General features: G+C 32.4%; 2 protein-coding genes across 5 annotated transcripts; both read right to left on the bottom strand.

Moving 5' to 3' along the window:
* Positions 1-4,207: 4,207 nt before the first annotated feature.
* LOC139489600 (uncharacterized) lies at positions 4,208-17,701 on the bottom strand. 4 transcript variants are annotated; one of them, XM_071276198.1, is made up of 3 exons: positions 17,634-17,701; positions 17,305-17,352; positions 4,208-8,034 (listed from the first exon to the last, which is right to left on the bottom strand). In XM_071276198.1, the coding sequence occupies exons 2-3, from the start codon at positions 17,307-17,309 to the stop codon at positions 7,356-7,358; spliced, it is 684 nt and encodes a 227-aa protein (XP_071132299.1). In that variant the 5' UTR covers positions 17,310-17,352; positions 17,634-17,701; the 3' UTR covers positions 4,208-7,355. The 4 variants fall into 4 exon arrangements, with proteins under 4 accessions (XP_071132299.1, XP_071132297.1, XP_071132300.1 ...); XM_071276196.1 differs by lacking the exons at positions 17,305-17,352; positions 17,634-17,701 and adding exons at positions 11,744-12,101; positions 15,185-15,219; XM_071276199.1 differs by lacking the exons at positions 17,305-17,352; positions 17,634-17,701 and adding an exon at positions 16,912-16,932.
* A 3,096-nt stretch (positions 17,702-20,797) lies between these two features.
* Positions 20,798-25,702, bottom strand: LOC139489602 (serine/arginine repetitive matrix protein 2-like). Its single transcript, XM_071276200.1, has 2 exons — positions 25,484-25,702; positions 20,798-23,836 (listed from the first exon to the last, which is right to left on the bottom strand). The coding sequence occupies exon 2, from the start codon at positions 23,819-23,821 to the stop codon at positions 23,180-23,182; it is 642 nt and encodes a 213-aa protein (XP_071132301.1). The 5' UTR covers positions 23,822-23,836; positions 25,484-25,702; the 3' UTR covers positions 20,798-23,179.
* Positions 25,703-26,438: the final 736 nt, after the last annotated feature.

Genomic DNA, 26,438 nt, shown 5'->3' with positions numbered 1-26,438 from the left:
CCATGAAGATTTAAGTCACGGAGGAGTGGTTTCATCTTTGTCATCTTCACAACGATTTGTAGAAAATATGCCATACTTCAAGCTGCTGTCGAATTATTTAACCACTGAAATTGGTTCCATAAAGTCAGGCTCCACAGATTCTGTACCCGATTTGTTCGAGACAGAATGGTTATCGTGTCAGTTATGAATATCCGCTGCATCATCGTCAATGATATCATCACATATCATTACATGTGCCTGAATCTGTATAAACAGTTTACTAATAAACTTTTTTGTTTGTTATTTGTCTTAAAATTGACACGAGACGACAGCGTAAAGTACTCCTCCGTGACTTTATGGATACCTGTAAATGGTCACATGAACGCTTGACGGGAAGCTAAGAATCAAAGAGCTGAATAGCTCTGAGGGGAAAGACGGCCCTTGTTTCTATTTAATTATTTTTTTTGGAAAAGGGGGAGGTATTTTTTGATAGTCTTCATATAAAGAATGAAAAAAGAGAACAGCTAGAACATGTAGAAAGGTTGACAATATTGAAATCAATTGTTGTTTATGTAATTTCATTTCCTTAGTTTAGGATTCAATTTGGACCAATGGAAGAGATCTGCATCTTCTAAATCTAAACATTTGATTAAAGTTGATAGTTAATTATCTAAAATTCAACTGAATTCTGTCATTTCACAACAACTACAATACTTTTTGAAATCTTGATTGTGTACCACTGAACTGCAGGCTAGGGCCATTTTCCATTTTTTGAGACAGTACTCTTGGATTTTTTATTTTTTTCTTAAGAAAGTGTGGACTGAAAAATCTATTCAGTTTTAAATTTCCATTGATAAAGTTCCCAGTTACAACTCTAATCACAGGGGAAAAGGTACTAATAAAAAAACAATATGATTGATGTAAACTGTGTGAAGCTTGTTTCCAAATCCTAAATTTGAAACATTTGTAAATTTCATGAATTAATAGGTTGAAACTACAAAATGCAACATTTTTAATTTTTTTTAATTTTTTTTCCCATTACAATGAATATGTTGGTACACAAAAATTTAGTTTTAATAGAAGACTACTTATCCAATGAAATGTCACATTTTAAGTGTTTAAATACATTAACTTTTATTTTAGTGAACAATTACTCATCAGTTGAGGTGCTCCGGAATTGGAGGAAGATTCTCAAAACAGAATTTTTACAGAAAAAAATCAATAAAATCGTTTCTCTCCCCTATCTCATGTAACCCCACGATCTTTGTTTACTTTGAAAGTTGCTGACCTACAAATTAAAGTATTGCATGTTGATGTTTGAATAATCTACAGCAAACAATATTATGTTTAGATTTAACAAATACCAATTTGTAATTAGAGCACGATCTCTGAGAATGATTTAAATAACCAGTGAAGGATATCCTTGCTTCTGCATAGTGTGGCATTCCAAGAATGACGTCACTATAAAATACAATGTAGGTTGGATATATTTAGAATATCTCGTCATACTGATTTTTCCGGATTGTAAAAGAAAAGTAAATAGTGTAAAGGAGAGCTCAAGATACGACAATTTCGTCAGAAACAGAAGGGAAATGTGTAAAAAAGTGTTTAAAGTCAAACTATTCATTTCTGGGTCTCCTTCTCTTCAATCTAAGTAAGATTTGTTGGGGGTTTTTCCACACTATAAAAACAAAATGACTGATGTAAGGGAATGTCACTCTGGTCAACCCCATAGGGGATTGACGGCTTGAAGCCGTCTTTCCCCAAAAACCAAACTTGAAATGCGTAATTGACCCAGACTTTAAATCATTTCCGGAAAGGACCCAAAGTTCCGGATCGCATCAATAGAAGTATTAAAAAAAATTCTTCAAATTTAAAGCAATAAAATTTTCACAGTCGGGAGGATTTTCAAGGGTCGGTCGGTAAACTGCAAACAAACAATATTTTAATTTAAGCCTTACTTTATTTCCCTCATGTTTTTTTAATTGAGTCGACAGATTTGTTGAAAGTTGCCTTACAATATTTTTCCTGATTTTTTTCCCTATGATTTTGTGAGGATAACATTTTGGTTATAGTGATGACATGTATGACGGAGTTTTTCAAGTATACAAATATGCCTAATATGTGTACTTAATATTTATGGTGGATCGAAATTTCTGATGAAGGTAAATCCAGAAAAGCGCTTTGGACGCATGACATTATTAAACGTGTTGATTTCATTTTTTTCCAACAAAATGTATACGAAACTTGTCTCAATGACAATCATACCACATTTTCTATTTTTTCATTATCAGTCGAATAAACGAACAAAGGAAGAGTGTAAATTTCTGACGCGTAAAGGCATTTTCTTGTGAAAAAAGTAAAACAAATATACCGAACTACAAGGAAATCTGTATCTGCATTGAAACGTGTAGAAACATATTGAGGCTTTTATACACGACGGAGAAGAGCACCGTTGCTTTGGGTTGTGTTCCTGTATGGCGGTATTGAATGCCTCTGCAGAATCTGCATGCATCTTTCAGTTGGTTCCATTTTATGATTGTTTTCATTAAGTTTGAGTGTTTATATTGTGGCTTTTATGGGTTTTATGAGTTTTTCCCGTCCCTTTTGGTCAATCGTTTTTGGTATTATAGTGTTTTTTCGCTCTTGTTCTTGTATTTGACGGATGCTGTTGTAAAGACTGACTTAAATTGTTCTAGTAGAAGTTCAGCCTTCCCTATACTATCGCTGACGAGGTTATGCCCTTACTTATTTCTTCTATTCCTCTCAAGTTATTGCGCTGTGTTTATTTGTGTCAGGTTGAAAGATTCGGCTATGTCAATTAATCACTGTTGGATTTCTCTGTCTGGTCTAAAGACTGGTGCTGTGTCCCATATGATGTCCAATACGATGTTGGGGCAATTGAAATCTCCTGGTAGTATGACATTGGTGTTCCCATTAGCCTTGACCTTCTCAAGTGATTTTCGCATTTCATTTATGTCTTTTTGGTCTCTGTATGGCATATAAAAAGATTCAACAAGCAAGTTTTTGTTATTTTAACTTTAATCTTGACCCATTCAATTTTACCTGTCTACAGCGGTCTTATTTTGAGGATGTCTTATGTATCGCAGTCTCTCATTGACTGTTCAGAGATTGTCTTTATCCAGTTCTTTATTAAAAGCTTGTCTGGTGTATTCCGTCCCGGTATAGTCCAAAGTCGTAGCTTTCTTAGTATTGATTTTCCTGTCCTTCACTCAGGGTCACTTGCAGTTAGGGAGCTACCATTTGATTTTTATGGGGGGGGGGGGGGGGGGGGCTAGGATGAAAAATTTTGTCCTGCATTTTTTTTTAGTTGTAATCTCTGTCCTGCCTTTTTATTTTTCACTCTATTTGGTCCTGCCTTTTTTTTTATTAGTTTATCCTGACTTTTTTTTACCTAAATTGTCATCCTGCCTTTTTTTTTTACTCAAAACTCCTGTCCTGCCTATTTTTTTCAAATTTCATCCTAGCCCCCCCATAAAAATCAAATGGTAGCTCCCTTACTATTTTGATAATTTCATATTTCTCACCAACTCTCTCCATGTCTTCGTCGTTGTTTTTTATGATAATTATATTTTTGTTTTGTTTTATGTTGTGAAATTGCATGTTCCAAGCCATGCAAATGTTGCTGTGCCTTATAATTTTTCTTGCAATGTTTATCTTTGACCAGTAGTGCTCTGTTAAATTTTGGATCTCCTCTTGGTACACCAAATAATGTCTCGTTCAGTGTGTTATGCTACATGGCGGGTTGTGTTGCCTTTGCTATCAGTCAGCACAACAGGCTTAAGTCCCTGATTCCTTCTGTAATACGCCTGGGCTTGCTAAATAATTTGTTTAATTTGTTGCTTGGTTACTGGGTCGATCTGTGATGACAAGATGGCGTCTTTTTGTTGTTGTTTGATATGGTGATATGCAGGGCTGAGCACTGACTATACCATACCGTATTTAGCCAATGCTATGCATATTTCAAATGGACTTAATCAGAAAAGTTTGAACTGTTAATGGAAAGAACATTAGCAATTTATCTGAATTTGAAATTAAATGATCAAGCTTCTGTTATCATCTTGTTCTTGACAAGTGTCTCAAGGAACTCCGACTCATATGAAAAATAATAATAGAGGCCAGATAGGAGAGACGCACAGCTTCCTATGGGAATGCCGAGATATAAATAATATAATGCATTTTATATTTCAAAAACACAAAAATAAAATAAAATATCACATCTTTATTGTCTTGAAAGGTCAATGTCTTCACAACACCAATACTGTATAAAGATATGAATACTATAATATGTAAATAATCTTTCACAACAATAAAAAAAAAAAAAACAACTATGAAGCTCTTTTTACATACCAAAACATTATAATAAACATAATAAATTCCTCAAATCAACTATAACAAGTCCATTCTTTTTTTTAAAGAAAAAAAAAGAAAACAACACATATAAAACCCCCAAGAAAGAATGTCATTACTAATAAATTAAAAGAAATATATTTGGTAAAGAGTTTATATAAGTCAGACGGTAAGCTATTTGTTTTTAGCATTTACACGATGGCTTAGTCAAACGATTTTCAATTTTTTTTTATTTACAAAATGTTTGTAAATGTTGATATCTATTTTCTACAGTTGTTTTAATATGAAATGATTTATTTGTCAATACTTTCTGTCTCTTTCTGATTAGAATGTTAACAATTTTGTGCCCAAAGTTTAATTGTAGCAAAGATATAGCAGCCATGGCTTTGGCTAGTAGCATGGGATTATTTCCAGTAAAAAATCACGAGTTATTTCGCTTTGAATAACATCTAAGTTTTCTCCAGTATTTCATGTATTTAACTTAACACTAAACTTGACTAAACGATTCTGTATCATAGTTCATTTACTGACATTTGTCAGAACGAAATTCAACTTATATTATGTAAGAACATGGATCTCATTCCTGTCTTTTCACGAGGTGTGGACTCAGGGACTAGACATGACATACTATGTTACTTTCAATTCATTTTACAAAGGCAAATAATAGGCATATAAAAGCTTAACGTAGAATAATTCAGAATATAAACTAAACAAAAAGTATAAAACAAACTATACGACGAAAAATGTATGGTGCGACTAAAGTCCAACTTTCAATGCATTCAGTTTTATTTATAAACGAGTTTATGAACTCATTGTAAATGTTTATACACAACCTAGAACTAAGATCAACAGCACTCTTTAAAACTATAAATTTGAACAGAGAAATGCCTCGATTCCTGGAATGATTACATTTATATAAATGACCAGTGAATTACGAAACTGACTAGCCTTTTTTTAAATGCACATACTTTAAACTGGCAAGAGTCTGAAATAAATAGATTTTGTACTCAGATGTACTGATTTTACTCGACCAGTTTGAAAAGTAACATTTTACAGAATTATAATTGTTCTCAAAACACTTGAGATTCTTAACATTGCATTGCATAATGCATAATGTAGTACAACATGCATAATTTCAATATTTTTGAATTACAACCTGATTACATCAAGTTAATTCTTACATTATTAATCTTCTTCATCTGCTTGATGTTTAAAGAACTTTATTCTAAAATAGCATGTTGTCGTTTTTGAGAAAAATGAGTGTTGACGTACTTTTTATATTCCTTGTAACACTGATATGATGGTCCCTTAAAATGTACCAAAATAATGAAAAAAAAAATATAATGAATCTGAACAGGTAATCTTGGAAGTAAAAACGTCGAAAGCGATATCATTGTCCTACCAGACGTCTATACAATACTCCCGCGGTCTTACGGTATACATAATTAATATACACACCAGGCTTGGTATATATTATATTTTAAAATACAAAATTTGAACCTAAAAGGCTGAAATCTATATCGCATGCACGCAGTTTGCATTGCATTTATATATCATAATTCTCTCATAAAACTATACGACAGCCATTTTGATTTGTCATTTGACAATACATTTAATATCGATTACATGCAGCTTTATGTATTTTCAAACGCGTGACCCTTCGTAGGAATAAATTTCTTACTCTTGTTTTTCTGAACATAGCAGAACTATTTTGACCATAACAATAATTCTCATCTATTGTATGGGAACTTGTACATTACTGTCAGGAGGCAAGAAAGCCAATATTATATTACTCTGTAAAATTGACTGAAAACCTGAGTTAAGGGAACATTATAACAATACTCAATGTTGTTGAATGGTCAAAATATGTCGACTAATTTGATAAAAAGTATCTTTGTTGCCATTAAATATGAGAACATTCGGATTCTGACGTGACTAAAATGCTGTCAACGAAATGCAGTGAATCTAAGACTGAATCATTCAAATGATACAGTTACTAGCCTTACAATATAGTTAAAATTGTACAGTAATGTTAAATAAAAGTTGTGTAATGAATTTTCGATTATGTGATGCAGTGTTTGTCATCTTGGATCTCGAGTCTTGGATACGAGGGGGTGTTAATCATTAAAGGAGTCACTTTTGTCAAAATATGATTAAATAAATTACATACTCTAAATTAAGGTTTTATGTATTTTCCTATTATTTCCTATTTTCATAATTGGGTTACTTCCATCAAAGTATGCACCTTAGAATTACTTCTTAGTTCAAGTAAATGTTCAGAGAAGATGCTACAAACAATTGGTGCATTAAGCCCCATAATATTGGAGGAGGATTTTAAATATTTAAAATAAATGTATTCGACGGAAACCAAATGGTAGTGATACAGATATAACCCATATGGTTATTGATGATTTTATGCTGAACCTTAATCTAGAATTTATCGAACATGTATACTTGAGAATAACATTAGCAAATTACTTACAAAATAATTATGGTTATCTATGCGACAAAAACTGCAGTATGCGTAGTTGATGCATGAGAATGATAATCAGCCAAACTTCCACTTAACTCGCGTTTTATAAAAGATAAATGATTAGTCTTCCCTACCAAAATATATTTTCATTAAACGATTTTTACTTTTTGGCAAAGTTCACTTGTAATCATCTTGTATACTGGCCTATGAATTATTTCTACATAGCGGCACGATTTCAGGTAATCTTTCCTGATGAAACAAAAATTATATTTACATTAGATACATACAACCTACTTTACATTGTAATGAGATTCTTAACATGTTTATACATATCTAATAATGCAAACGTAACAAAAATAAATTAATAAAAGCGGCATTTCTTGTCTTAATTGCAAGCATATTGATTAAACTGACTAGATTGTTTTAAATAAATTATGAAATTCTGTTATAATGCACCAAATTTTAACTAGACCATATGCCCTGAGTTATAATTAACAACATATTACAAAACAGAAGCGGATAAACACATGTTTCACAAATCGGTTTCCAGAAGAATTAACGTCTGTTGGTTGGAAACTGCATCTGCAACTTTACTTTCTAATGATCTTGTTTCGTATTCCTTAACAACTACACTGTCCGTAACTTGCTGCGAATTTTGTTTAAATATCTCTCTGCATCCATTGATGCAATCGTTTCCAAAGTCTGTATGAACTGACAGGTCCCCGTTCCTTTGAAACGAAGCGTCCTGATCACGTTCTCTGTCTGATTTAGCAAATAAAACGCTTTCATTCACATAATCGTGTCGATTGTTATTACACGTGTTGGTATCAACAACTACCGAATATTGACCTGACGGCTTGGAAGCCATCTTGTCCTCGTCATCAGAAATGTCATTCATTGCAACATACATGACTTCTGCTAGTTTAGTTTCAACGTGGCTAGTTGTCAGTTCGAGTTCGGATTCGTTGACGTAATCATGACATTCAACGTCTTTTTCAGTTGGAGGTTTTGCTATCAAATGATGTGGTTCGGGTAAATGGTTTTGAGATGCTGTTATTCCATAACTATCATATCCTTCATCGTCTTTTTCATCCTTTTCATCGTCACTATCGCTAGAACAACACGGCGGTAGAATACACTTAAAACATATTGTCTTACAACCTGGAATTCGGAGACATCCGCGAAAAGTCCTTCGGCATATTTCTCTGCAACTGAAATAAAAATGAAGAAAAGAGGTATTAATACAATCTCACTTATAGTGATAATATAAATAGTTCATGTGGTATGCACAAATCTTTTCCCCCTCTCGACCATTATTTACAGCCTCAAAGGTCCTCTACAAATCGTTCATAGATCTTCATATTGTGTGCCTAAGCTATTAGTTAATGGTGCAAGTATGAAAAAAATTCAAGGTCAATATTTTACTATTCTTTGTGCTCGGCTAATCATAGGTACAAAGTGTTAGTCAGTATTTGAAAAATGTTACAACTGTAAAGGTCATAGGTCTTTATTTTGCTGTTACTGAAGTATGAACAGTTGTATCAGCAAGTTAAACTTTCTATACGGATTATCTCCCTTACATGTGTGAGTTATTTTTTGATCGTCATTGAAAACATTGAGTTATGTCAAACATTACGCATTATATATTTCGTTTAGTTTCCACTCATTATGTTTTAACTTGTAAATATTTCGGTTTTCCAGGTTAAAGCGATATTGAATGTCAAACGTTCTACGTACTTGAAGTCACCCGTTTTACCTTGTTTATATAAACTCATCATAGATACCAGGAGTGAAATTTTTTAGTTGCGCTATTCGTGCGATTCGTTTACGTCAGTGACGCTCGAATAAAACAATGTTAAAAAGGCCAAATAAAGTACGAAGTTGAAAAGAATCATTGAGGACCAAAAATTCTTAAGAAATTTGCCAAATACAGCTAATGTAATTTATTCCTAAGTTAGAAAAGCCTTAGTATACTGGTATGTAACAGGTTACTGGTACAAAGGTTTAGTATTACATTGGATTCTGTTGATCTTGTCAGACGACATTGTCTCTCTGAAGAGATTATAAGACCATCTCAATCTTTGAAAATTAATGCTCGTGCACCCGCAAGTGATTTACATCCAGAAAAAAATGGTTCTTACTTCCCCAAAGACTGTTTTGTTTGCATTTCCGCCTTCGTAATCTCCAAAACGTAGTTTCTTATCCTTAGTTACTTATCTGTATTTAATATAATACATTGGTTGCCTTATTACCGATAGCGTTAAGTGTTATTTCTCAAGCAATATTGATTCTGAGATGTTTCTCAACAGATGAGTCTGTAATTGTGTGCCGTGAGTTATTTTGATTTGATGGATATTGTCAGCCTTAACCATTTTACGTCGTAACAGCAACATGTAGAAAAAAATAAATAAGATGAAGGTTACGCTAAACTGTCATTTTATTCATTTTATACTTTCGAAAAAAATATAGGTTTGTTATATTTAGTAGATACATGCAGATAAAAGCCCCAAAGCTATTTCCGATTTCATTCAAATATATATCGTTGCAGGACCTTTCCAAAAAGTCTTCAGTATAATTCACAATTTCACATCTTTATGCGCGTATTTTTAAGGTTTTAACAAAATTATGTATTTCAAACCAGGTAAATAAATTGTAAATGCTTGAAGACGTTTAAATACTTCAATCGTGATGCATGTCAAATTTGAGTATTACCTGAAAAAGAGTAAATGCGATGAAGTGTCTCACCTGATCATGGTTGCTTTTATTTAGAAAGTCATTGTAATAATTATAGATTATCGTTGATCATCTCAACGAGATTGATTTTCTCGCTTGAGCTGGTACAGCGAAAGTGAGAAAAGCAATCGAGTTGAGATGACCAATGATAATCTGTTTATCGCTATTTTACCTATGACGACATTGTCAATTTCATGTCAATTTCGTTAGCAACGCCACGTGGCCTCCTTAGTTTCTAGCGATAATTATTCCATCTCAAGCGAGAAGCATGATATGAAAATTATCACAAAAAAAAAGATCAAAAGAAAAATGCACAAAATAGCGATAAAGGTTTTTACTACAAGTATCACATAAACTTAGCAAAGACCAATGAACCATAAATATGAGGTCAATCTCAGAGAAAACTTGCCAGATGTGCATGTATACCATGTGCAAGCATTCCAGGTGCCAAATATAGTTGATATACTGCTTATAGTATCCGAGAAATCACAAAAACTTAACTTTAAAGAGTCCCTGTTTTCCTGTTTGTAAAACTGTTCGAATTTGATTTTTACATTGAGGGATAATGTTCTCTGTATCCCAAAATTAGAACAATTCCTAATTTTATCCCCTTGTTATCTATTTTAAGCCACCAATTAGCTGTTTTGGTGTTATTGGATCCCCTTGTCCTCCCCTCTCGTTAAACAATGGATCAAGGAATTGGGTAAAGTTAATTTGATACCTACCAGACAGACATTGTAAGCGTTACAAACCTTCTTTACATTAAATATAGTTTACCTTTGGCTTATAGTATTCGAGAAACATACTTAACAAGGAAAATTTTTCATTGACCAATAATCTTTGAAAACAATGTCACGGTCAGATGATACACATGTACACATAAACAGATTCCATACACCAAATATAGTTGACCTATATTGTTTTAAAGTATCCAAGAAACAGACCAAAACACAAAATACTTAGCATTGACCAATGAACCATTAAAATGAGGTCAAGGTCAGATTAAACCTTCCAGTTGGATGTGTAGAACTTGCAAGGATCGCATTTACCAATTCAATTATCCAATTACTCGTTATGAGTGAGAAATTTACATCAACACAAACTATATTCAGATTTTTAGAGTTGACACAGGACCATGAAAATGAAGTCGAGGACAAAGGACATATGACAGAACGAATTTGTATAACACAAGGCATCTATTTACAAGGTATAAAGCATCCAGGTCTTCTTTTTACTGAAAAATAAAGCTTTGTACAACGTGGTTGTGCTGCGGTGGTGTTGTCGGATTGACATCCGTATGTTTCGCATATTCTACGATATTCGTTTCAGGCGAGCAAGAATTGCATAAGAATGATACCCTATAATAATTGTACCCTTCACCTTATGGGATTTCCAATTTCTCCAATGCGGAATTCGGAAAAAGAAAGAAAAAGAAACAGAAATTTGAGGAGGTGAAACCTCTAGACCTCCCTTTTTTATTCGACAATGGATTGTTTATAACTTGATGCTTGGCCTAACTAAATGTGAGCAGATACAAAGACATAATTTATAAGAGAGGTTTGGTGTATTAATTCATGACAAAACAAATCACTTATCAAATATAATAATCTTGAAAACCTACAAAAGTTAGACAGTTCTGAAGTATGTTCCTTTAGAAAGGCCTCCTTACTTTGATCGTGTTCAAGACCAGACTTTGATCGGCTCTGCAAGTTTAGTGTGAACATATTTTGTAGATATTTTGTCAGTTATCTTGGCGTTTTGTTTTGATATTCGGTTTTGTTTTCAATTAATAGTTTACAACATATGTAAAATGTTTCCAAAGTAACTTAACATGCCACATGCTTCTTTGAAATAATACACTATTTATTGGTATTTATCAGTAAAACATTCCAATCATTACAGGAAACTTAACAACATTTGTAAATATTTTCACTTGAACATCTTCAATGCACGCATGGACTAATTTAGGTGCACGATCGATATAAAGCAGTTTAGAAATCGTTATATTCAACATTAGTTGTAGTTCCCATAAATATAAACAGAAATAAAATTAAAACATTGATACACCCGAATTGAGCCCAGAAAAGTCGTATAAGAGTGCATAACAGAAGAGTACCATAAATCTATATTATTTTAATCTATGATGCACAACAATCAATCAAACCCATCTATTATTTTACAACATACATGTGTAAGAGATTTTCTGACATTTCCTGTATACTGTAAAGTGACTCTTTTGGTTCGTCAGTCATAAGACATCTTTCCTTTTTCCGTTGGAAATGTTTATGCTTGCTAGGGTTGCGACAATTTCACTTCCTAGTTCTTTCAGTGGCAATGGTTAGATTTAGTCTGCCCCAGCAGCCTTATGTTGATTGAAAATTGTCAATTGGGGGTAATAAAACGGGCATCACAGTTACTTAGAAGCTAGGAGCCAATGCACGTATCTAGAGTCTGGCGCCCTTTAGTGGAGTCCGGTATTCTATCAGTGGAGCAAGGAGAGCTCCAAAACATTCCTCGATAGATCCAGAAGCAAAAATTGTGGAGCCTAGAGTTTAACGATAAAGTAAAGATGGAACCAATGTTATTCCCCAATCATGATCATATTTTTACTGTCCAGATATTTTCTTGTAGTGGCACAGGCACAGCGGGAGAATATGGACTAGATTTACCATTTATTTTTAGTTGTGGAACTCCGTTTTTATAACTATCTTATGTTCATAGAAGGTCCAGAATCTTTTCGTTGGTGATCATGTGTCTACATTACTTCATGGAGTGTGCCTGTGTTCTATATAGTTGCCATTATCATGTCTGCATGGCTTATCTTTGAACGACAATCTAATTAAAATTCAGATTTACTCATAGATATGCAAGCTCATATGAGGATAACGAAATCTGAGATCTTATGATGGGTGATTGAATCTTTTGACGGCTTATTTTTCTCTTTTTGTTTTTTAAATTTCCACTACAGAAAACATTTCAGGTATTGTTGAATTTTGGCACTGCATTCTTATGGGGAAATCATTTTTTTTCCGGGGGGACCAAATGTGAATACGGACCATATTTTAATTATTTTAATTGTTACGCCATACCGCCCATACGTTGAATGATGAGATGATTTCAATAAAAATATACGATGATATCAATTGGGTAACGTCACGAAATAGTTGTTACATGTTATACACCATATAGAGTTCTCAAAATACCAGTTATCAATATTCACTTATTTAAATGTCGTTATCTATTTTATTGAAGAACTGAGTCATTTGTTTTTCTACACGTTTAATTTATTAGACCTTCGTTTTTCGCTATACGTCAATAAATACACGTATGTAAAAAGAAAAATAGTAATTATAAACGATATATCCATTTACACCTCAGATTATCTGTGGGAGGTTTGATGTCTGACCACCACAGCTCATCCCGAGGGGTTATTGGATGAATGTATACCGATATACACATCATTTTTTTTTTAAATTTTTTATGTATAATCACACTCAAAAAAGACAAAAAATCTAGGTCACTTTGCAACAACTAGACATTCCGAGCTTCGTGGAAGCAACACGACTGCACTAGGTATTAATTGACACAAGGTTTATGTAAAACATTTGATTTTCAGGAAGAAATGTTCAATATAAGATAATAAACAATTGGCTTCGAGAAAACCCAGCGACAAATATTACATGAATGTACTTTAAACCGAGTCCCAAGGGTCATGGAAGCTACAAGACAACAGTTGGTGTAAAATTATATGATGTTTGTGTAAAATTTTATATTTAAAAATTTAAAAACAACCCACAAGACCTGATGAAATGCTAGCTTCCAAACGTACAGTGACAAATATTACACACAGATACATAATGTAACCTTTGGCTACTGATATTTTTATTTGTCCTACATTTTTGGATAGATCGTTCATCACTGTCAGCAAATCTAAGTAAGTTTCATAACTAATTTTATCAGATGGGAAGATTACTACATATTTCAGATCTTATATGTTAATCAAATATAAAAAAAAGATTTGATTCCACGATTACTACTACAAATAATGTAACAGACTTAGTGACACAGAACCGAGATACGTATCCCCTACTTGTAGCATTGCAGGAGAATAGAAGGCAGTTGATGGAATCAAGTTCACATAGGGTTTATGTAATATCAATGTCACTTGTTAGGCATACATTTTGTACAAAAAATGACCTAATAATAAAAAAATCTCCATTGATAAAAAATAAACCGACGAAAACTGCATGGATACCACAAATAATTAACAGACGATAGGTGTTCCCAATAACTAATTCTAGTTCAAGTAAATGAGCCATGAGTAAGGCCCAGAAGGAGGGGTTCTGAATTGGTACCGCGAGAACAGACCCCTCTTTTCATCTTCATTCTTCATAGCTTATTATAAGATTGCAAAATTGAGGTGAATTATAATGAACAATGATTAAACAATGTACAGAGGTAAATACTACTTCTATCAATCTACAGTGAAACCTGGCTACACCGAATCCTGCATAAACCGAAAACCTGTATTTATAAACCAAACATGTTCTTAAACATCGTATTACAAACTGTATGCTTTGTGAACCTGATAAAACCGAAGATCTGTCTAAACCGAACAAAATCTTAAGTCCCGAAGATTTTCGGTTTATACAGGTTTCACTGTATTAACAGTACTTTTTACAAAGTCATGTGTATAGATATCTACTGATACATGTCAAACATCAATTTATCTGGTACTTGGAAACTTATCTTTACACATCAATCAATTATATCATCAAGTAAACTTTATATCGCTTAACATCTGGTTTTTTTCGGTGTATACATGTATGTTATTAGGGTCTGTACCCTTCCAAAGTAGTCGAAGCGACCTCTCTACTCTGCTCGAGGACTAAAAGGCAATGAACTGATTCTTATGAAACTTACTATACCGTATAACAGAAAGGTTACTTTTCAAAGAATGTTGAAGATGCAAATATAAAAAAAGATCTACGTCTCGTATTCTGCGACTATGCACATTAAAAAGTTCAGAAAAAATATAACGAATGGCACACAATTGCACCTTAAAAATAAAGAAACTATTTTGTTGTTGACATATTTATGCATGGAGTTGTACTAAAATTTTCCCTAGTATATATATATTTTTTAATTCACTTACCTAAAAGTTAACAGGAAATGTTTGATTTGGTTAAATAATTATTTGACATTACTCGGTAATTTGATGGTTTACGAAAACGACATATAACTTTTTTTTTACTGTATATATTACATCGACATTATAACTAATACTATAAACCATCAGTTATACAGTCTAAAATATTCGAATATAGGCCTTTTCCACATTTATCCTTATATATAAAATAAAAGATGTGGTATGATTGCCAATGAGACAACACTCTACAAGAGACCAAATGACACCGATATTAACAACTATAGGTCACCGTACGGCCTTCACTGAACAATGAGCAAAGCCCATACCGCATATAGTTAGCTATAGAAGGCCCAAAATGACAAATATAAAATTAATTTAGCACGTTAAATATGACAGTTACAACTTCGTTTGTCTAACGGTAACAAAAATGTGAACATGGAAAACATTATTAATTCGAATAAAAAAGACTAACTACTTACCCTTTACTATTCCTTTCCATACTCAAAATAAGATTGGAGTTTGCAAAAAAATGTGACACTTATAAACTAAACAATCACGCGCCTATCTTAATATTATTTAAGGTAAATAAAGTGCGTCTTAAAATTGATTTATATATATATATTTTTAAAAAAAACCAGGATCTTGTTATTTTTATTTTATGACGACTGCGTAATTTGAAATAATTCAGTTACTAAAAATCTGAGCTAAAAATATACCAGGATTTGTACATAAATTGTAATTGAGACCATACAGTCCTTTAAAATGTGTATATAGATATTTTATTGGTCGCGATGAATCAAAACCGGAAATTATTGTCACATTCTAAGATGACAAATAAAATAAATAACAGAATAACGTCTTCGCCTTTATTATATCTTGAAAACAGCTGATCAACACAAATTCTTTACAAAATAAAAACCAACTGAATATAGCATTTGGGATTTTACAAAAGTTGGTATGTCCCTATCTGATAGATAAATGGTTTACTCTTTATAGAACACGTTATGAAAATCCCTAAGATGATTGGTTGCTAATTGCTCAACGCTCATTGACAAATATTTCATGGGTATATAATTTGTTAACTATTCTTTGAAGAAGAACAAAACCCAAGACGGTGTTTGATAACATGACAACAACAACATGAGTACCGATGTTCTCCCCATGTTATGTAGAAAGTAACTAAAACAACAAGAAAATAATGTTTCAGAATTAATAAATTGTCACATGTTTGTTGCTGTTTCATACGACTTACAGAGCTATTTATTGCTAGCCAAGGCTCCGTGTTGAAGGCCGTACTTTCTTTTTTAGATGAAGAGTTGTTTCAATAGAACTCACACCACATCTTCTTATATCTACTATCATGTGTGATGTGATCCAATTCACAAAAAAAGCAAGTCATCACTTTTAAACCCAAAATGTAAAAGGTGATGTTAGGTTGCTGCTTCAGGTTATCTGTTATTCTTTTTTAATGAGCACAGCAGGTACAACACATGTAAGGTCCTGGGAGGGTATCACCAGGGACTGTGTGTGTATATCAGATCTGACAAGACGAAAACTCGGCACGAAAACAGCAGGTACAATTATACATGTAAGGTCCTGTGTTGGTATTATCAGGAAATATAATAGTTTGTGTATATGTATCATATCTAACAAGACGCAAACTCGGTACGAAAACAGCAGGTACAATACATGTAAGGTCCTGTGAGGGTATTATCAGGGAATATAATAGTTCGAGTATATGTATCAAATTCGACATAATTGAAACAGCGGGAAATGTATATGTAAGGTCATGTGTGACGATTATCAGGGAAGATAATTGAGCATATGAAATGCCTCATATCTGCCATGAATATATTCGGGAAAATAAAGTCCATGTTTTCTTTTCAAATACCGGGCATTTGCTTGCGTGATATGTCATGTCGATGGAACTCTCGTTAGTTTCAGATATAAATAAAAATTTCTATGATTGGAAAATTAAATCAAAAGCAATAGATGTGTATTATTTACACAAACCAAGCATGAGATAAACGTTTTCGAAGAAATCAGCACATGCGACTTAGGGAAGCATTTATTACCTTAGATATGTTCTAAGTGAAAATGTGGGAGACATATTTTGAACTAAGATATGTTCCACGTGAAAATGTGAAGAACACATTCTTACCACATTATATATAATCCTAGTAAAAATGTGTGGAACATTTCGTACCTCATGATATGTTCCAAGAAAAGATGTATGGAACAAATTCATACCTCATGATATGTTCCAAGAATAGATGTGTGGAACAATCTAACCTCATGATATGTTCCCAGAAAAGATGTATGGAACAAATTCATACCTCATGATATGTTCCAAGAATAGATGTGTGGAACAAACTCGTACCTGATGATATGTTCCCAGAAAAAATGTGTGGAACAAATTCATACCTCATGATATGTTCCTAGAAAAGATGTGTGGAACAAATTTATACCTCATGATATGTTTCCAGAAAAGATGTGTGGAACAAATTCATATCACATGATATATTTCAAGAACAAATGTGTATAACAAATTCTTACCTCATGATATTTTTCAAGTAAAAAATTGTAAACAGAATCTTACCTCATGATATGTTCCAAGTAAAAATGTCTATCTGTTGGTTTCTTCTTTCTAAAACATCAAACACACTAGAATGAAACCATATAGCTACGTTTAAATTATCCATAACTCGAAAAACATAAATTGTTAAATTAATCTCGTCTACATATGTGATATATTTTAAGATGTACTCATCATAAAAACGAGAAAAATATAACTGGCTTGTGAAGTCGTTCAGGCTAATTAAACGCCAACGTACGCGATCCTGCAGTAAGTCATATGGAACTTTGTGCTAATATGAGAAGGAAATAATATCCATTCTACAACAGCAGGACAATTAGTTAATTACTAACCGTTAATTACTCTACCATCAACACATAAACTATGTATTACATCCCTGTTTGCTTTTATTATTGATTTATGTATATTTGATTTTTAGTTTTCCCGAGAATATACTAACTAGATCATTAAAAGGATTGGTTTGAATAAAGGGGTGGTAGGGAAAACTGTTTCAGACTTAAAAATTAATGGCCACATTACGCTATAGAGTTGACTCAATTAGTAATATCAGAAAATACAATACGACGTCTCGTCTAATTTATTTTGATTCATGATAGAATATATATTTAACGAGGAAACTAACCAAGCTTTACATTTTAAAAGCTGTTGCAAAAATGACTGTTGATATTTAAATTAGAAGCATGCACTGGTTGAACCTGAAATGCAATAAAAGTCACATTTGGTTAGTTGTAGATCTAGTTAAATAACAGGTATTAATGATCTTTTTTGTCACCACTGAACTGTGAATAATTGTCTTACAGTCGAAACAAGTGAAACTTAAATGAAAGCCCAAGGTGCAGACTTTGCATGCTAGCGTTTAAAAAGTCTATGAATTTATCATATATGAAACCCCAAGGGGCTTCATTGCCACCACTTGACCCATGCACCAGTGGAAAATGTTGGACAATTCTTAAAAAAATTACATGCTGTAAAAATATTATAATCGAGCTTGATTTTATAAACCATTTTTGTCAAATCTTTGCATGTAAAATCATACTTCTATATAAATACGACAAATCTCTATATTTGTGATAAAATTTAGTAAATTTTAACATGTTGTTTTTGCAAAGAAAATATAATTTTCAATGAAAACTGAGAGATCAACTACAAACCTGTGATTGAGAGACGTAGACGGTACACACACTCTATGCATACATTTTCTTTTACGTAAACAGATATAGCAGTGTCTCTCATAAGTCTTTTTGGGTTATAATAAGTATGTGCAATTAAAATTGAGAATGGTTATGGGGAATGTGTCACTAAGACAACAGCCCAACCAAAGAGCAGAAAACATCATTCCTATTTTTTTTTATGTTGGACTATAGTCTGTCCATAGAACCATGACTTGGGAATATTTCCATTAAGGAAAGGAAAATTATCAATGGGAAAGGAAAATGGGTCCCGTTTATAGTATGTCTTGGTATGAAGACTATTATATGAAAATCTAATACTAAAGGCCACCATTGAAATGAATGTTCCTCGTATTGATATAGATAAGATAAGATAACTTTATTAGCACTAACGCATTGACAATAAATGGTTATGGCAACAAATTAAAGACAAACTACAATAACATATATACAATGAAGGAGTGACAGTGGAAAATTATGAGAGAATTATATAAAAATAAAAGAGAAGCATATACATTATTACAGAAATCAAGTACCTTTTAATAATGAGTTTCTCACCAACAAGCATTCATTCAAATAGTTGACAACAATTTTTAATATTGTTGGGGAATTACTATTTAGAATTGATATAAGCAAGCTATATGATAAAGAAGGTAATTTATTGTTCAATAGAACATTATTTAATTTTTTAATGGTGTTATCTCTCACATAGTTATAGGTGGAACATTTTAAAAGAAAGTGTAGTCCATCTTCAATGTCTCCATTGTTGCAGCAAAGACATACCCTTTGGTATTTTTAGATATCGCCCTCTTTCAATAGATAAAGTATTGTGTAGTTTGAAAATATGACGACCAAAAAATTCATCAGTGAAACGTATGTTTAAAAATCCAATTGGCTAACGTGAATATCCGTGTTGCCGAACTTCCAAAATCAATACATATGAAACAAAAATCAAGACTTTCTTTGCTCTACATTAGAAAATATGATTACATTGATGATGCCGTCAGAAAATACTTTTAATACAATATTTCTTTGAAAATATAGAGTGTATAAAAACCAGTTTCCATTAAAAATGAAAAAAACAGCATTAACGAATGTGTAATCGGAAGACGAATCGTCATTCACGGGAATATTAACCATTGTCTAACAGAGGTGTGTCCAGTAACTCCAACGGATGTACATGTAGGATTATTAAAAACTATTTTCATTAATCCTGATAAATGATATGCAATATCCTCTCCAACAAAACACTCCTAGTATGAAACATACATCTCTCTACGGGGTATTTTTCAAAAATATTGCATTAATGAATGAATACAGTAATATTTAATTTAAGTTTTAACCAAATATGAAAGGTAGCATTCGTGCAAAACTGATCATGCTTGTATTTATTAATTCGTGGAAAAATTACATGTTATGCTCTTAACGAATTTGATATGCACGTATTATATTCATATACCTGGCTGTATATTGCTCTTCTCTGGTTTTTAGATGTAATTTACTTGTTATGCGTAACATCTCAATCGTAATTTACCAAATTTTACAAAGGTTATTATATATCCATCAAAATGATTGTACACAGCTGTTAGCTAATTACAACCATTTATATTGCGATTCATTTGCAGATTTCCAAATGTCATATGCTGTGGATTCTATGATCGGTATAACCATTTTTAAAATATTTCCCAAGGCCTACCAACTACAACTGTTTTTATATTTTGACCTGCATGGTTATAACATTAAAAGTACCGATTATTCTGCACCAGATATACTGTCCCAAGTCAGGAGCCTCTGGCCTTTGTTAGTTTTGTATGATTTTTAATTTAGTTCATTTATAAATTACGGAGTTTAGTTTGACGTCCATTATCACTGAACAAGTACACATTTTGTTAAGGGGCCAGCTGGAGGACGCTTCGGGGTGCGGGATTTTCTCGCGGTGTTGAAGACCCATTGTTGGCCTTCGGCTGTTGTATTCTCTTTGGTCGGGTTGTTGTCTCTTTGACCATGGAAGTATTATATTGATACTTCCATGCTTTGACTAAATCCCCATTTACATTCTCAATTTTAGATAATACATGTGTGAATGATGTCCTGTGTGGTTAAGATAAGTCTTGTTTATAAAGATATGGGATTGCAGCCAAAAAAAGATCAAAGATATTTGACATGTAAAATTAACAAACAATTGACTTGAAGGTGAGTCGCCAAAAGGATTGTATTCCATCCTTTAAGATTTAAAAAACCGAGACGACTCAATTCTACATATCGGAGACACCGTATCAAGTTACGATTGTCTTTAATAATTCAGAGCATCATTGAACAAATTAGGATTTAAGTACACATTTATTAAAAATTATAACATTACATAACATGATATAAATTAATACTTAATACATTTGGTCTATCATCTGATTATTAAGACGGCAACAATGTGAACCTGAAGAAGGTTATTTTATCAATCCAATGTGTCAATTATAACATGAAGACATATATTAAATATATAAAAATCAGCAATGAATTTTCCATGTCAATTTGTAGCATATAATGTGACATTTTTACCCTATGTGGAAGAAGTGACTTCTGAATGTATTTTAGTCTAACATAGATATATGAAATTGGTGAAGTATTGGTTTTTTTTCTGGAAAAGTAAGTTAAGAGGATAGTACAATATCATTATCTCTGGTATAGGTCATTCGTTTATATTTAATTCGTATATAGATTTAAGAAGATGTGGTATGAGTATCAATGAGACAACTCTCTGTTGTATGTCTTTTCCCTATGTCTCATTTCATTCCGACCGGCTTATTTGCCTTATATATATATGCCTCAATAAGCAACTTCTGCGAGAAGTTAAAGAGTAAACAATGAATAAGACAAGTGGGACTTAACATTTATAACAATGTAGTTTATTTGTTAAATCATATCTTTGGCATGTACAAGTATTTCTAATTATATTGTTATATGTTATATGCCCTCCTGGGGTCATATTTTGTAAATAAAAATTCTTCTTCTGGAGTGTTGATTAAACTTGAACTATAGTTTGTAAAATTCAATGTTCTGACAATAAAGCGTAAAATCGCAAGGTTTAACAAACCAGTAGTCAATGTATAAAAAAGGGGGGAGGGGTTGACATGGAATGTCATAGTAATATTTATCATTTCTCTTCACTTGACAAAGGCAGTTGATGCTCTAAGGCAAAATAAAAAAATATGTGTGTTTACTGTACCCATACATACCCTAGTTTTTTTTATCCCTTACCCTAAAGTTGTTTGGGCATTTATGATTAAGCTGACTGTTAAAGTCACAAAGTTGCTCCAATAGACTCAATGTAAAAAAAAAATGGAATCTTAGTTATAATCCTGAAAGACTTATACGATATCTATTCATTACAATTGTTTAAAATACATACCTTCATTGGAAATGTATATATAATAAACTGATACATAACAATTCATTTAAAACTATTTACATTATTCATACAAAATATTAAAATCGTTATGGTCTGTTTATATTGATTGAATTATCAGGAATGAAATTTAATGAAGTAAACATATTATTTTCAGTCATTATTCAATAAAATTGAATTACCTATGTAAATTATAATGCTACCAATAAAAGCTACTTGTATCATTATACATAAATGAACGTTTTATAACAAACGATATCTTCACTGCCTTGATTTTTACTTATAAGATGGCATGCTACTTCCTTAAGCTGCTCGGTTTCTTACTTACAAGATCGAACTTCTTAACTTTAGCTTCCTTACTTTATCATATCTAGCTATTTTAAAATCATTAGAGGGTATGCAGCAAATAAATAAATAAAGTTATCATAAGTCAAAAAAGGTAAAACAAGACCTTTAAGTGTAAACCAGTTAAACAGAGCAATAAATAAATATTTAAAAAAAATAATTTCGAATAGATTTTAGGTGATCTACCTGAATGTTTTGCAAACAAAAAACCTTGAGAGCCAAGGACTCAGTTGTTTTCATTTTCAACCCAACTGTAAACAGTAAGAGATTTTATACCATCTCAATGCATGTGACGTACAACTTGATACAAATCGTTTAACTTTTCAAAAGATAAACAAACAAAGCAATTTATCCCCTTATATACCTACTTTTAGCACTTGATTTATCTGTCCATATAAAATCCATTGACCAACCTTTATTTAGCGCATGAGACACCAGCTAAAATGACTAAAAACAGTATTGATTCAAACTGTATTAACTGTGTTGACATAGAATCGATGGCTCGTAGAACGATTCTCCACAAAGGACATCCTTTTTGGGATAATTATGAAACATCTGAGTTTTAGTGTACAAATCTGAAACTATGATTATAATATTCATTAATGTTGTTACCACACAGATTAAGTAATTTATAATTAATGTATAAAAAATGATTGTGAGCTATATGAGATCTTTCAGATTTTGGAATTGAATATTTCAAAGTGAATGACATAAAGGCACATAAGTCTACAAATCTTTAAACATGTTATGAATAGTAGTAAGTTACGTGGACAACATCAAAATACTGATGCAAAATTGCAAACCTGTGCATGCTTGTTACAATAACATGTTGAATCTAAGCACCTTTCAATGTATGCAAGTATAGAAACCTTTCCTGAATTTGGCACTTTTCTAATCTCATTAAAAATCTTTATAAAGTTCGACACTATAAAAACAAAAACAAAAAATCTTGATTATTAATTTACACAACGGAAACAACCTGCAGTGCAAGCTCAGAATTTGATTTTTTGACCTTCTTCGATGATTTTGACGAGTGAATTTTTGGTCCATATTCTTTAGACTTTGAACTCAAGTCTGGAGTTGATGCGCTCACCAATTTGTCTGTATTGTCATTTCCAGAAACTTCAACAGAAGGCGTCGACTTTTCAAAGGCATTTCTAGGAGGAGTTATCGTTTTGTTGACAGTAAAGCTTTTATCCATTGATTTTTTTGGTGGTGTTTTATTTTTGACAATTGGAGAGTTTGAAATCGTAAATGCGTCTCTGGGAGGTGTTCTTGTTTTGACAATAGACGAAGTACTCTGTCCAGAAAAAGATTGATTCCTCTCTAGGGATGAGGTTTTAGATGCATTTTTAACTATTGGTGCATGGTTTCTGACGATTGGCGATTCCATGTCAAGGGACCATGAGGATCTTCTTCCCCCATGTGGCTGTGACAAAACAGCGTCAGAAGCTGACAGCAGCCCTAAGTCTAACTCATCGAGCTCTTCTCCCCTGTCGTCTTTGTTTACGGCGTCATATGCCCCTGCTTGTTTATTAGGATCGGTCCACAGTAACTGGCATCCGCCACTACAACTTTTGAAAATGCGTCCAACACTGAACATTCTGCAACAGTCACCCTGTAGGAAATAAAGAGGAAAGTTTAAGTGATGACCTTCAACTTGTTCTTAAAAGTATTTTCGTCGACACACAAGGTCCGATAACTTTTCATACTTTCGAAAACAGAAGATTACAATATAATCTCAATTTCGAGTAAAATAGGAATGAAGACGCACTGTTTGTTAATTAAACAATTATGCGGAAATTACGGATGATATCATAGGATTGACACTTGAGGGGTACAGTACCGGTGATGAATATCATTGTAGTTCAAGGTCAATTGAAAATATCGAAATCTTAAGTAAAAGGGGACAAAGGATTCGAAGTAAACAAGATGCATGTGAAAGGAGGGAACCGGCTGGTGACTGTTGCAACTGGATGTTCCGAAGAGGACGCATTTCTAACCATAAGTTTATCCTCTGAATCTATTACTGTCGAAATCGTTGAATTAGAAAATGTTAATAACACCAGATTAATATATACTAATGTAAAAACATACCATTCAAACATGCAGAACTTAAAGGATGACTTATGTTTAATTAATTGTAAATAGATATAAGATAAGCCTGGAAAGCACATGCACCGAAGTAATAAGAAAGGAAATGAGATATTACGAGATGCAGAAGAGTATATATGTTCAAGCGATGGTTAAACCCACTGTCCCTTCTATCATGCAAAAGAAACTCCAATTTGAATTACTTGTTGTGTTTATTTTGCCCTGGAGTTGAAAATATTTCACATATACACGGAATTAACAGATGAAAATTCAATATGTATACCGACTGTCCTCCAAAGTAAGGGTTATTTCATTTAAAATTTAAAATAATCACAACAAGATGTACGTTTCTAGGCACTCGTCTCTGAATTTATTTTTCCTTTATACCTGAAAAGGTTTATAGTGGCTGTGGAGATAAATCAGTGAATGTACGCAATGAACAAAAATACACAATGAACTTTAATATGCGCGAAAAACAGACTGACAGAAATCAATAAAGTTTAGACAGGTTACATTATCATAGACATGACAAAATAGTCATATTTTTTTCTATATTTTACCTCAATTGAAACTATTTAAGTTATGTATTTGCACCTGCGTTTCACAACCAGAACGACAATAATATGGGACATACAAAGTTCATTTCTACAATATAAATGACTCACTACCTTTACCTTTATACAGGTAAACCCAATACACAAAGGAGCGTCTAGATCTATGTCAATTCTTTGTTGATGTTTTAAAAAACTTCAGCCTACGCAAAATTACGTAAACTATTTATAATAATTTGCTGGTTAATTGATTTTGAATGGCAAGGAAATTATACCTCTAATAAATGTCGATATCTAAACTGTATTAGAGTTTTGATATATGATAGTCTGACCCCTGATAAGAATTTACATTTTTATCATTACAACCTATGTCAGGATATATTGCTGTAGGTATAATGTGTATTTATCTATGTGTAAACAGCCTATCATTTTACATCAACATAAAAGCATTCTATATTTGATCATAATAAGTACCTCATCGATTATAAATGTGCGTCTGTTCACAGTCTAATTCTTACAATAATAAAAAAAACAATCTTAACGTTGAAAAATTTCATATAAAAAACCCAAGAAAAATGAATAACAAGTGATATTTTAAAGAGATAATTATAGGCTTTTACCTTAATTTTCTTTGTTCCTCTTTCTTACAAAATCTGTTCCTTTGAGATAACACAACGACACGAAATTAATCAGATCACTAGTTGTTTGATACGTTAACCTCCAAACCACTTCATTTTAACTGTCAAATGACAAATGTCAATGTCTGAAATGATGATATTTTCGGAATGAATTGTCAGAATGTAAACAAGGTCAAAGGTATTTTCAAAGGGAGGTTATAACTGTTCACTCTACGCATGTACACAAAATATTTTCCCGCTAAAATTACAAAAACTGAAAATTACACCCTTCTTGGCCAATTGGTATGCTAGGAATATGTTTTTTGTTGGATTTTATAGGATAATAATTGTTTTGTAGATAACAGATTATATATTATTCGAATCTGTGCAGCGAAATATAAACGTGATTTTCTCCTTTCTGTTTATAGATTATCGGTGATCATCTCAACAAGATTGATTTTCTCGCTTGAGCCGGGACGGCGAAAGCGAGAAAGGCAATCGAGTTGAGATGAACAATGATAATCTTTTTATCGCTATTTTACCTATGAAGACGTTGTCAATTTCATGTTAATTTCATGTCAATTTCGTTAGCAACGCCACGTGCATGTTTAGTTTCTAGCGATAATTTTCCATCTCAAGCGAGTAGCATGATATGAAAATTATCATAAAAAAAGATCAAAGGAAAAATGCACAAAATAGCGATAAACAAATTTATCTAGAAAAACTCAATGATACTTTGCTTTGAAATAAATTCAATTTCTATTTAAAAAAACAAACAAACAAAACCTAAGATAGTTCTGAGAAACGAAGAAGGACTTTCATCCGTAATATTATATATTCACCGAGATTTAAAATTATCCGTACCATTCAATAGTACGGTAATACTATCGATTGTCTCAAATGTATTCTTTTAAAAATGATCGAAAAGTGTATTGCAGCGCGTCTGGATTTATTTTCA

This window comes from Mytilus edulis, chromosome 9, assembly GCF_963676685.1.
Source record: "Mytilus edulis chromosome 9, xbMytEdul2.2, whole genome shotgun sequence".
Taxonomy (NCBI): Eukaryota; Metazoa; Mollusca; class Bivalvia; order Mytilida; family Mytilidae; genus Mytilus; species Mytilus edulis.
The sequence above is the reverse complement of the archived record's forward strand: the minus strand, read 5'-3'. Positions and strand labels throughout refer to the sequence as shown.